We start from the raw sequence: 13,756 nt of genomic DNA on the forward strand, positions 1-13,756 counted from the left end.
TGTGTATATCGGCTCAATGAGTGAGAGTGGGTGAGACCAAACCTCTGACACTGGCCACGCACGCATAGGGCAGTCACTCACGATTACACATTTAAGTTGGCGATTAATTGTCACTCAAATAATTGCGATTTAACGATTTATTTTGCGTTTCTGTCGTTGAAAATTATTGGAACATTATGAATAAAAAATCACATTTCTGTTTGGCTTTTAGCTTTCGTAAACAAAAGTTGCACAGGGCAGATATGACAAATAACACATTTTTAATTACTGACACTTAAAAATAAACATTAATAGTGGAAACTGCCGATCAATGAGCTCAAAACGCGTCGCATCGTGTAGATCTGCTATTTCCACTATTTTTTTAAATATATGACATTTTTTAACATGGAATTGATTATGACGATTATGCAAAAATGATTGCGATTATATAGAATAATTGCGATTGTAAACAAACACACAATGCCATGTAAACAAACACACCATGTAATTTACAACTAAACGTTGCTCTCAAGCATGTTTTTGAAAACATTTGAAGCGAGAAATAGACAATGCCGTAAACCGAAAATGGATTCTAGTTGATCAACACTTCCTTGTTTTCCGAGGCGACCGTGTCCGCCCAGCGCAACACTTATGGAATACTTTCATGTAAATTCTTCGTTTTGTTGTTACTTGTGGGTCAATTTATCAATTAATTTAATAACCTGTGTAATAAGCGGGATAATTGACGGGGCACGGTCATTATTGAGAAATAAATCCCGACAGGGTGATTAGGCACCGTAGCGTATTCAAATTCAAAACCAGCAAAAGTAGCAGATCTACAAGCTCAAAACGCGTCGCTTCGTGCCGCGTTTCGAACGTACAGATTTTGATAGCCTGCTACTTTTGATACTTCTGTGTGATGCTGTAGTAATGATCAAGTAGGTTGTCAATTTAGGAAAAAACACAGAGAGTTAGAATATGGAGATAAGAGGTTTCTGCCCGACAACAGTGAAATATTAGTATATTGCCCCAAAAGGAGACGGTGGCGACAGAACCACCACAGCAATTTATTAGACAAACCTTGGCGGACGCTGGTGCTTTACTGAGCACATTTTCTTGTTGTATTTTATGTTATTGCATTTTATACCAATGTATCAGCCATCTGTGGTTTTATCCAGTCTATATGGTTCTCCTAATAAAGGGGAAGATGTAAAATATTTTTTTTGCCAGTCGCATATGGCTGTCGTTAGTCCAACTTCCACATTGTCAGTGGAATATTGCAGACACATCAGCAACACCTCATCCAGTTTAGATGTGCTGTTTAGATCTGCTATATCCAAAATTGTATGAAAATGTATGATGTTTTTCAACAGATTACCCCATTCAGTCGGCACTAAAAAAATCGTGAAAATGTGTGCAAATCTTTGAATAGGCTATATATGTTTTAAAGCGAACATTTGTAACTCAAATCTATGCTTCTGGGGGTCCCTGGAACAAAATGTTTTGAAATGGGGCTCCGCGGCCAAATACATATAAATTTTCTATCTAAATCCTAACAGTATTGCTATATCACGTTTTCATGTCAAGGACCCCCAGAATTATATGTAGCCTACTTGGCCGGCGTACCCCCATCTCAAAATATTTTGTTCCAGGGACCCCCAGAAGCAAAGATTTGAAAAAATATATATATTCAAAGATTTGCACAAAATGTTCTAGATTTTTCCAAAAAAAAAATCAGATCTACAAGCTCATACCATGCTATCTTTGAATAGCCAAAGTATATGGACACTGTGTCTAAAATGACTCAGATGCGTTCGCGGTCTTAATGGATTAACTCATTCACTGCCAGATTTTTTCTGGCCGCGTTTGCCCACTGCCAATATTTTTCATTGAAAAAAAAAAGTACTCAGGAGCCGAGATACAGCATTTTTAAGTTTTAAGTTAACAAGGAAGTGGATGGGAGTCTAGATCTTCGAAAAATCATATCTCCTTGGTCTTTGGGTGAAATTAAAAAATAAAAAATGTAAAAAATAAATAAAAAAATATGTATGTATATATTTTTTTAAAGTCGTTTTAGTCGTTCTAGGCAGGCATGGCTTAGGGACAGAAGTCGTTTTAGTCGTTCTAGGCAGGGAATGAGTTAAGATGAATGTAAATTAATCTGACCATTATGCAAAAAAAATTGCGATTATCCTAAATGTTTGTAATCTGTCTCTTAACAGCTTGCTTAACACCGGGGCGACACACAGGAAGGGATCCGGCCTGAACCAGAAGATCACACCTCGGAGGTGTCCACCGAGCCACGCCGTATGAGACCGTGGTAGCTGCCACCTGGCAGCAGAGACTGGGGCCAGGTGGCCCCATGGTGGTCGCTCCACCAGCCACCACCACGTATAGGGCACACTGAGGACCCCCCTTTCGCTGCCGCCGGGGACCACCTCTTCACCTTCTCTGCCCTCGTCCTCCTCCTCCTCCACCCGCACCTTTCCTCTGCTGTCTACGCCTACCGACGGTGGCATTGACCGCCGCCGTCGCCATGAGTTCCCACAGTCGGCCCGGTAAGATGGCTATTAAATGGCCAATTTTTTTTTGTATATATCTGACTCTCTGTCAGGGTTGCCAGATCTGTTTGAAAATAGCCGATCCACAAGCTCACAACGCGTCGCATCGCGACGCGTTGTGAGCTTGTGGATCTGCTATTTTCAAATGGCTGATGTATATGTTAAAGGGGCTACACCATGAATTTAAAAAATATATATTATATATAAATGTTGCCCCCTAATACGTTTTAAACAGGTTGTAAGCCTAAAAAACATCCAGATATTTTTTCTCACAATCTGACTGTCTGTCGTTCCAAGCTTTTTCAGCTGCAATACCAAAACGTCCTTTTGGGCAGGGGGGGGGGCTACTGAGCAATTCTGTCTGGCCATCATCAATGCAAAGTCAAGGCAAGTGATGTCACTTGCCTTGCCATTCTGAAATGGCCTGTTCAGACACGCCCATTCTGAAAATCTCTGAAATGAGAATGAATGACTGAATGTTAAAAAAAATATATTTTTTGGGGTACAAGAGACACTGGGGAGCCCAAAAAATACTAAAAACCAAAAAAAAAATGAAATTCATGGTGTAGCCCCTTTAAAGTGCTCATGTGGCCCCATAGTCGCTTCTTTTGGGCTGGTTTTCCTAGACCTGGTTGCTTGTTTCTCTCACAGAATCTGCTCTCTATATAGCTCAGGGAGCTCTGTTTTTAATACATTGTGGACAGGTATTTTGTATGGGGGTATGGACACTTGATACGTTTCTTTTCTTTTCCTGATGGCCACATATAGGAACAATAATGGCTAATCTGTGCATCTGTTGACTCTGACCTAGACGGTTCATTCCAATTCCAAATTGGGCCGTTGTCCCTGGGCGTCTTCGTTCAGTGATTTGGGAAGTCCGCCCACTATTGTCTTTTATATACCTGTCTTCTCACTCAGCTCAGAATACCTGACGAAGGCCACATGCGCCCGAAACGTTCTTTCAAGACGGTGTGCGGACCTTCTCCTTTTGTTCACAAGGTGGCTAATGGCCTCAGTACTTTTACCATGTTAGCCAGTGGGAGTGCAAAAATGAATAGAATCTAAGATTCCTTGTCATCTAGTGAGATGGGGTTTTTTCAGTCCTGGTCCTCTGGTTCCTCTGGTGCTGTTTGGTTTTCAATCTTTACCAGGAAGTTAATTCATTGCATTCACTCTGTGTCTTGTAATTCCTCATTATCATACGACTTTTTAATGGTCAGGAATTTGTCTTTTGGGGTTGGTGCATGAAGTACAATGAATAACAATCAAATTGAAAAACAAAACATAATTACATGGCAATATCTCAAAAATTAAGATTGTAAACAATAACTCCAGAACTTGTGATGTTCAATCAGGCACTATTTAGACCTGGTGTGATAATGTAATAAACCAGCATTATCACATTAAAATAGCAGCTATACAAGCTCATAGTGCGTGTAGATCTGCTATTTTTGAATAGCCAAAGAAATCTAAAAAATAAATCTATTTAAAGAAGAAATGGCCACATATATGATAGTCAAGTAAGTAAACCAGCCTTCAAGTGATGGCAAAATAACAGTTTTCCTTTTTTATTTGACATTCGAGATAAGGTTAGTGTTGTTTGGATAAAGATTTCGAGCCGTGCATTAGAAAGTCTGCAGACATTGAATACTGTGATATTTACTGTGGAGTCTGGAGGCAGTGGGGGGAAGGAGGAATGAACTTGTACTGTAGACGCTACCGAGCCAGACAACTCTCCGCTGCCAAAGCCTTGACATTGTTTTGGTTAATGGAGAACCATGCGGCTTGGAAGTATTGCAATGCGACGTTTCTCTGTCTGGGCTTAGGTAGATGATGATTGATTGCAACCTCGGCGACTAAAACCAAAGCTGGCCTTTCTAGATTGTGGATTCTCTCTCTCCGGTAAAAAACTCTTCAATCTTCCATAAAGTGAAATGAGTCTGAATATGGTCAGGAAGAGAGAGAGCTGGCAGAGAGAGGACTGTCATCTTGTGTCATTGTTAAACCATTGAGACCTGAAGCCGATTCTACATGTCTCCTAAATCTCAACAGTTTTCTGAAAAACGTATGTTACTATATCAGTGGCGCTCAATCTTTTTCATGTCAAGGACCCCCAAAATTATATGTATTTGGCCGCAGACCCCCATCAAAATATTTTGTTCCAGGGACCCCCCAGAAGCAAAGATTTGAGTTACAAATGTTCACTTTAAAAATATGTATATTTCAAAGATTTGCACACATTTTCACGATTTTTCAAAAATAGCAGATCTACAAGCTCGTAGCGCGGCACTCGGTGCCGCGCTACGAACTTGTAGATCTGCTATTTTTGAATAGCCAAAAGTGTAAAATAATGCTTTTCAGCTCAAATCTAAAAATGACACAGTTCCAGGTCTCAATGGGTTAAAACAACAGTGTTGTATAGCAACTACTCCACTCTGTAGCATGGTGGTGCTGCCACGAGCGTTGTTTGTGCGCATTACTTTTCTTGTGGTTCATTGCCTCAGAAACGACAGCACCAAAGAACTAAAAAAAAGTTTTCCCTCAGAACAAGCCTCCATGTAGTCACTCACAGGAACTGTTCCATTTCGTATAGTATAGTTTTAACCCATTAAGACCTGGGACGCATCTGTGTCATTTTTAGATTAAGCTAAAAAAAAACGTTATTTTACACTTTTGCTATTCAAAAATAGCAGATATACAAGCTCATAGCGCGGCACCGAGTGCCGCGCTACGAGCTTGTAGATCTGCTATTTTTGAAAAATCGCGAAAATGTGTGCAAATCTTTGAATAGATATTCTTTTTAAAGCAAACATTTTTTTACTCAAATCTTTGCTTCTGGGGGTCCCTGGAACAAAATGTCTTTGAGATGGGGGGGGGGGGGTCCGCGGCCAAATTCATATCGTTTTGGGGGTCCTTGACATGAAAAAGTTTGAGCACCACTGACATAGAAACATACGTTTTTCGGAATACCGTTGGGAAGAAGACATTTTAGAGGACATTTGTAGAATCGGCTTCAGGTCTTAAAGGGTTAGAATGATTTCTGACCGTGTTTGACAGACAAGTCACACTGCATGGCACATTGTTAATGATGTCTCGTCTCTGTCAGTCCCTCACACAGTATAAGTTTGGCTCTCGCTCTAGTTGTTGTGCTCTGCAAACCCGCTGGCTGGCTGGAGTAAACAATGCAGAAAGGTAACTGCCGGATCTGTGTGCAGTAAGCTGACAGTTGGCAATAAGTGGGCACGTCCAATGCTGGGCCGAGCAAGTTACACGCTGGAAAAAAATGCATTGTCGTTTTAAATACGTGTTGTGAGTAGAAATGTTGTTGACGCATTACATACTCATTGACCCATTTTCAGTCTTCATATAATTGGTCCTAACTGGACCGTAATTGTTTTTTTTATTGATACACTGGCTTCTGTATCAGCATGCTAACTTTCCAGAAGAGAAAGGCTGTAGTTTATTTTAGCTTGGAATCCCCATTGATGACGTCATTGGTAGGCATGTTTCTGAACTGTCCATATAGCCCACCAATGAGACGCAGAGTGACTAAACGCAAATGGTACCGGAATGTGTGGTCCAATTATATGCAGACAAGTGCTCCTTTAAGGCATACCTTTGTTTGTAACTAGACATTTTTAAAACCCAGACACACAGTGGTCATTAGTTGTGAGTCTGTAATGTTATGATGGTGGACATCATCCCTCCTCTCAGGCCTGCCTCATAGTACATAATGTTTTCCTTGACAGTTTCCTGAAAGCAGTGAATCAGATTAGAGATTACACGCCGCTTATCTCTGCATGTTTTATTGGTTTCCTGTGAGGGAGGAAGTTATCAAGTAGCCATTTTTAGAGAGGGGGCCCCTGTTGATGAAAGCGCGCCGTGCCTTTCATACTCTGTGAAATGTCCTCAGAATTGCCCTGCCGTTATGTGAGCCAGCGCTCTCAGCACGGCTGATACAAACCTTATGTTCGGTCGCACATTGTTTGTCATGTGAGGTACGAGTATGTATTCGTAGTTCAGTCAACAAATGGTTATACTTTAACCCATTAAGACCGGGAACGCATCTGTGTCATTTAAAATGTCTTTGGCTATTAAAAAATTGCAGATATACAAGCTTGTAGATCTGCTATTTTTGAAAAATCGTGCAAATTTGGGCAAATGTTTATATATATATTTTCTAAAGCGAACATTTGTAACTCAAATCTTTGCCTCTGGGGGTCCCTGGAACAAAATATTTTCAGATGAGGGTCCGCGGCCAAATACATATACTTTTTTTTTTACATAAAAAAGTTTAAGAACCACTGATATAGCAACATAGGTGTTTTCAAAAAACTGTTAGGATTTAGAAGACATTTTATAGAATCGGCCTCGGGTCTTAATGGGTTAACCCATTGATACCTGGAACGCATCTGTGTCACTTTAGATGTCTTTGGCTATTCAAAAATAGCAGATATACAAGCTCATAGCGCGGCACCGAGTGCCGCGCTATGAGCTTGTAGATCTGCTATTTTTGAAAAATCGTGAAAATATTTTTTAAATATTTTTTTCCGAAAAACTGTTTCGCTTCTAGAAAAAAAATTCTAGAAGCGGCCTCAGGTCTTAATGGGTTAACAAAGGCCTAAGTTCTTTTTTATTGTGAAAATGTACCCGTCAAGTTTCTGCTTGCTCTTGACTTGACGTTTTCTTTTTTTTATGGCTCCTCTGTTTTTGGCTGTAAATTGATGAATATCAAGTCTTAAAGTTTTGTTTTGTTTTTTTGGATCTACTTGTAGATGCTTTGTCGTTGAACCCGTACTTTCTGATTTGTTTTGGAAACTGGCTGGTGAGCTACTCGGCGACCAGACGGTGTTTGGCGTAACGGTGTTTTCGAAAGAGTGGAAGCGTAGAAGCTTTTCATCTTGCAGCCATATGGCCCCCTTGTCTGGTTTGTGCAGTACTTGTGTGGTAATAGATTCACCAAAGAGGCACTTAGGCACAGACTGACAATCACAATCCAAGCAGCATTAGCATTAGACATTGTTGCATCTTTTGAAATCAGGAGAACATTTTAACCCATTGAGACCTGAAGCCGATTCTACATGTCTCCTAAATCTCAACAGTTTTCTGAAAAACATATGTTTCTATATCAGTGGTGTTCAATCTTTTTCATGTCAAGGACCCCCAAAATTATATGTATTTGGCCGCGGACCCCCATCAAAATGTTTTGTTCCAGGGACCCCCAGAAGCAAATATTTGAGTTAAAAATGTTCGCTTTAAAAATGTACATATTCCAAGATTTGCACACATTTTCACAATTTTTCAAAAATAGCAGATCTACAAGCTCGTAGCGCGGCACTCGGTGCCGCGCTATGAGCTTTTATATCTGCTATTTTTGAATAGCTCAAAGTGTAAAATAATGCTTTTTAGCTAAAATCTAAAAATGACACAGTTCCAGGTCTTAATGGGTTAAAAATTTGAGAAGAAATCCAGATTTTGTCTTGGTGACATAACTGACAGCGTGTGAGTTTCACAATATTCATCTGACACATTGTATTTGAGCAGCAGGACCTTGTATACAGTGAATAGAATAAAATGACTTTATTAATCCCAGAGGGAATGGGGGTGCGAATGCGAATCAATTTAATCGATTATGCATAATAATATGTTTTAGTAAAATAATCGATTTTTAGAAGTTGCAAAAACTATTGATCTATAAACTTAATAGTTAATACATTGTGAGCTTGAGCTTGTAGATAGATCAGTTATATGCCAGCATTGTGCAACGAAGTCCAACTTTTTGGGGACTTAATTAATGGTTAATCTATATGAAATATAAAAAATCACACCCAGTTTGAAGTGGGCGGTGTGGTCACAGTGGTCATCACAGACCCATGACTCACTTAAAAAAAAACATAAATGTGTTTTTTTTAAGTGCATAGTCCTATTTATAGGACTATGCACATGTGTCATGTGTCTCGCTAGCCAATCACAGTGCTGAATAGAGTCAGCCAATCACAGTGCAGCTAGTGGTCATCACAGTGATGGAAGCTCACTTAAAGAAGTATAGATTTGCATTGAATGTGTAGGGGTTAGGGGTGTACAATGGGTGGCCAATCACAGTGCAGGGTTAGGGGGGTACAATGGGTGGCCAATCACAGTGCAGCAAATGTCAATGTCCCAACCTCACATATAGGGGCGGTTACAGCGCCCAAAAATCAGTATCAAAAGGATTATTTGCGTAATCGCAAAAAAATAACCGATAGTTGCAGCCCTGTAGTATAACATAGTTAACAATCTGTATTCAAGTTTCAATAGCGTATAGTGAGCCCTCAAGCAGCATGGCATACTGTCCTGTACATACAGTATGAGCGTGGCTGTATGAGGGGAGGGCACAAGAAGGATGAGATATTGTCAAGTGAATGATGAACTCTGGAGAACTGAGAAAGAGTGAACCGTTTCCTGAGTCTTCCTCCGGTTGTCATGGGAGAAAACGGCCCAGCAGTCGGCCTCATGTTTCCCAGCATTCCTCCTAGCTTTAATTTGTGTATGGCCAAACACTGCGGTGGTCCAAAACCCATACATGGAGAGTATGTCAATAAAGGACAGACCATGAATAAAAGGTTATGGTGGTGGGACTCAAATACGGAATGTTTGGAGTGTTCTCCAGTTTTTCTTTTTTTTTTTAACCCATTGAAACCGGGAACGCATCTGTGTGTAACCACTTAAACCATTATTTTATACTTTGGCTATTCAAAAATAGCAGATATAAAATCTCATAACTCATAACTTGTAGATCTGCTATTTTTGAACATTTTTGAAAAATTGTGCAAATCTTTGAATATATATATTTTAAAGCAAACATTTTTGACTCAAATCTTTGCTTCTGGGGGGTCCCTGCTGGAACAAAACATTTCCAGATGAGGGTCCGGGGCCAAATAACATATAACGTTAGGGGTCCTTGACATGAAAACGTTTGAGAACCACTGACATAGAAACTTGAAGTTTTTCAGAAAACTGTTAGGATTTAGAAAACATTTTTGTAGAATCGGAAAACCTCAGGCCTTTATGGGTTAAACCGCGGTGTCATTGGTGAGATTTCTTTCTTTTCTCTTTTTTCCCCCGGCCAAAATGGGGAGGGGGGGGGAATGGTGGTCTCTCCAATTTAGTTTGAACACCGCCAGGGTTGCCAGATCTGTTCATTACAATTTCCCCCGCAAGATTTTATTTGAAAATAGCCGATCTACAAGCTCACAACGCGTCGCATCGCGACGCGTTGTGATCGGCTATTTTCAAATAGCTGACGTATATGTTAAAGTGCTCGTGTGGCCCATCGTCGCTTATTTTGGGGCTGGCTTTCCTCGACCTGGTTGCTTGTTTCTCTCACAGAACCTGGCAACGCTGAACACCGCAGCTCCGGCGACTGCGTTCATCCACTTCCTCATCGTAGCGCCGGTTCAGTCATCGATGCATGACATCATCATAAGAGTTCGAACAAAATGTTGACTCAGGAAAATGAAGCCATTCCTCACTTTCATGTCCCACGCCGAGCGCAGCCTGAGATTTTCTGGAGTGGTTTTTGCATTTGGTATTTTTGCGGGCAGTCTGCTGTGTCCGTTAACCCATTAAGACCGGGAACGCATCTGTGTGTCATTTTTAGATTTCTTTGGCTGTTAAAAAAAAAGAAAATCTGCTATTTTTGGAAAAATTGTTAAAATGTGTGCAAATCTTTGAATATGTATATATTATTTTTTGAAGCGAACATTTGTAACTCAAATTTTTGCTTCTGTGGGTTCCCTGGTATTAAATATTTTGAGAAGGGGGTCCGCGGCCAAATACATATCATTTTGGGTGGTCCTTGACATGAAAAAGTTTGAGAACCACTGATATTTATAGCAACAAGTTTTTTCAAAAAAACAGTTCAGATTTAGAAGACATTTGTAGAATCCCCAGAAGCAAAGATTTGAGTTAAAAAGGTTGCTTAAAAACGAATTCAAAGATTTGTAAAAAAAAAAAAAAAAAAACACGAGCTATGAGCTTGTATATCGGCTGTTTTTGAATAGCCAAAGTAATCTAAAAATGACGCTGATGCGTTCCCGGTCTTAAAGGGTTAATAACACAAATGGGGAATGCCGAGGGTGAATTGGTCGGCGGTTTCTTTGCACGCTTTAGAAAATGAATTCATTGGGGTGTTTAAAACTCCACCAATGACGACTGAACACGCTGCCTACGCACATGCGTTTTTTTTTGTGTGTGTTTTTTCTTGTCTGAATCACAGCCATGGAGGGGTTCTGGCATTCCCTTGCTTTCTGCTGCTGCTGCTGCTGCCATCCACTGCTATAAGACTTTGGCCCGACAGATGTAGACCCACTAGACGCAACAAAAGCCCGATTGTGTTCCTCACTTCCCGAGCATGCTTTGGCCTTCATGGCCATGTTCAAGGCGATGAGGTCACAGCCATTGATTAATTGTTGTCGCGCTATTGGCCCAGCGCAGGGCCGATTTGTGTTGCTTGCTCTGGTACCTTCACCCCCTCGCTGGCTGTGTGTGTGTGTGTGTGTGTGTGAGCGGAGAGAGCCAGTATCCCGGGCCAAGGGCTTGTGCGTCAAACTGGATGCAAGCACAGCGGCCCCCCTTTTTTTAGGCTTGTCCAGATATCCACGAACGCTGCAGGCAGAGGCTATGTGTTACATTCTCTGCCTGAAAGAGGCGATTCACTCCATTCTCTGCCTTTGTTTGTGTACGGTTCGTTTGTTTTTGTAAATTTAATGTTGTAGTACAGTGCTTCTCAAACTTTTTCATGCCAGGGACCCCCAAATTGGTATATATTTGGCCGGGGACCCCCATCTGAAAATATGTTGTGCCAGGGACCCCCCAGAAGCAAAGATTTGTGTTAAAATGTTCGCTTTGAAATAAATATATTCAAAGATTTGCACAAATCTTCAAGATTTTTCAAAAATAGCAGATCTACAAGCTCATAGCGCGGCACTCGGTGCCGCGCTATGAGCTTGTAGATCTGCTATTTTTGAATAGCCAAAGTATAAAAGGTTAAAACTATTGTGATGCTATTTTCACACATTTTGCTGGGGACCCCCTAGAACCCCCTCAAGGACCCCTGGGGGTCCCCGGACCCCACTTTGAGAACCAATGTTGTAGTAGGCCACATTTCCTTGCTTGCACTCTCTAATGATCTGTGTGGGTTTGCTTATTCTCAGATTCAGCGCTTTTTTTTAAATTCCTTTCCCTGAAGACGTTTAAAGTTTTTTTTGAAGAAGACTCCTTCAAGAGGGAGAATCGTTGTCGTTGTTATCGATTTTGTTTTGAATTATTTCCCCACCTTTTTTTTTGAGGCGAGGTGTTGCTTTCCAGTTATTTCACAGTTACATCATCTCTCTGCCTTGCTGTTGGATCAAGAATGCGCTCTTGGGCCAAACGGAACAAATTGTCACAACATTTTTTAAGTGTAACCAGCATTCGTTGGGAAATGATTCAGTTTTTCGTGGCATGATGCCGTCGTCTTCTCCATTTTGTCTCAACAAGTCAGAGATCTTATTTGTTTTAAAGATCCCATTATGTTCGTTGTAGTGGATCCAGTTGTAACTCCAAGGCTCCTTGAATAAACTAAACAACCCATCCATCCAGAGAACTGCCTTTTGGACGGCACTGAGAAAAGATGACGGATGCATTTGTTGGTATTTATTCATTTGGCGTTCTGACTGGAAGACTTTTTTTATGGAGTGTGAAAGGTTCTCTAGAAATAATAAACCGTGTTTTGCGATAATCCCACGTCAATTTGACACGGCTCACACCTTTCTGCGAGCAGTTAATTTCGTCCTTGGTGCCGCTCCCCACACTCCACAAGCATGGCAAACCACTTTTTTTTTACATAATCTGACAGGTCATCGTTTCCCATTCTGAAACCACCGATCCTATTTAGAAACACTGAAGGGCTCTTTTGTGTGACTTAAAAAAACTTGGGTGGCAAACGGCTGGCTTGGTGACACGCTGCAACTTGGCATTTTTCATTTCGGAGGAGCAGGGTTATAAAGCCATGGGCCCAGGCCTGGCAAAACTTGGACACACACAAGTGCACACAGACACAAAATACAGTACACACGCACGCACGCACGCACGCACGCACGCACGCACGCACACACACACACACACACACACACACACACACACACACACACACACACACACACACACACACACACACACACACACACACACACACACACACACACACTCCTGTGCTGTCTTCTGAGCCAGACATCGCCCTCCCCTCTCTCCCCTCTCTCCCTCTCTCTCTCTCTCTCTCTAGTGGGTAATTGCTGGCAGGTCTGTGCTTTTGGGGGGGGTGGGAGGGGGGGCGTCTTGCGTCAATAAATCGTCATGAAGGGGCGACTCCCCTTGCCTGGAACACAAACAGAAAAAGGGGCCTGCTGCTGCTTCTTTGGAGGCCTCAGTTAAAGCCTGTTAAAAAAAAAACCTTTCAGGTCTAGAGAAAAGTGTGCCAACGAGAATGCTTCTTGTAGGGTTTTTTAGTAGGTGTTGTTGGTACATTGTGTAGTAAGTAGTCTCGGTCGTTTATTTTCCTTTTCCCTTCCCGAGCTCTAATTTGGGGGTATTTATTTTGTGGGGGCGCTTAGTTTAACCCATTAAGAACCTGGAACGCATCTGAGTCACTTTTTGATTTGAGCTAAAAAAAAAGCATTATTTTATACTTTGTCGATTCAAAACCTTGAAAAAGTGTGCATATGTTTGAATATTTATATTTCTTAAAGCGAAAATGAACTGATAATTCAAACGGGCGTCCGTGGCCAAATGTATATCAATTTAGGGGTCCTTGGCATGAAAAAGGTTGAAAACCCACTGCGATAAGCTTGGTCTTGCGTGGTTGCTGCTGCCGCCAGATCGCTGTGTGAACGGGTGAATGTGATGCACGTTGTAAAGCGCTTTGGATGAAGATGCTATAAATGCTCCATTTACAGAGTGCTCAGAATGTGTCTTACAGGTTATTAAGTGAAATACGTACTGTACTGTCCGCTGACACAGGGACTGGAGGGGGGAGACGGATTCGTCACGTTTTGTCCGTCGAATTTTCCTCTAATTTGCTGAACTCAACCCGACGCGCGCTTTCACCGTACGTTAGCGTCTCCCATAGAAGTGTTGCCAGATTTTTTGAGGCAAATAAGCAACCCAGGTCTATGAAGTCCAAAATAAGCGACTCTAGG

General features: G+C 41.4%; 1 protein-coding gene across 5 annotated transcripts in view; it reads left to right on the forward strand.

Moving 5' to 3' along the window:
* LOC311064972 (histone deacetylase 4-like) overlaps positions 1 to 13,756 on the forward strand; it is a 280,612-nt gene that overhangs the window by 21,718 nt on the left and 245,138 nt on the right. For 4 of the 5 annotated variants that reach the window (XM_084085063.1, XM_084085065.1, XM_084085066.1 and 1 more), the window contains exon 2: positions 2,202 to 2,537. In XM_084085063.1, the coding sequence (XP_083941189.1) occupies positions 2,516 to 2,537 (22 nt within the window). In that variant the 5' untranslated portion in view covers positions 2,202 to 2,515. The remainder of the gene's footprint in view (positions 1 to 2,201; positions 2,538 to 13,756) is intronic. The other variant, XM_084085064.1, reaches the window with a different exon arrangement.

This window comes from Gymnoscopelus microlampas, assembly GCF_963454915.1.
Source record: "Gymnoscopelus microlampas genome assembly, chromosome: 17".
NCBI lineage: Eukaryota > Metazoa > Chordata > Actinopteri > Myctophiformes > Myctophidae > Gymnoscopelus > Gymnoscopelus microlampas.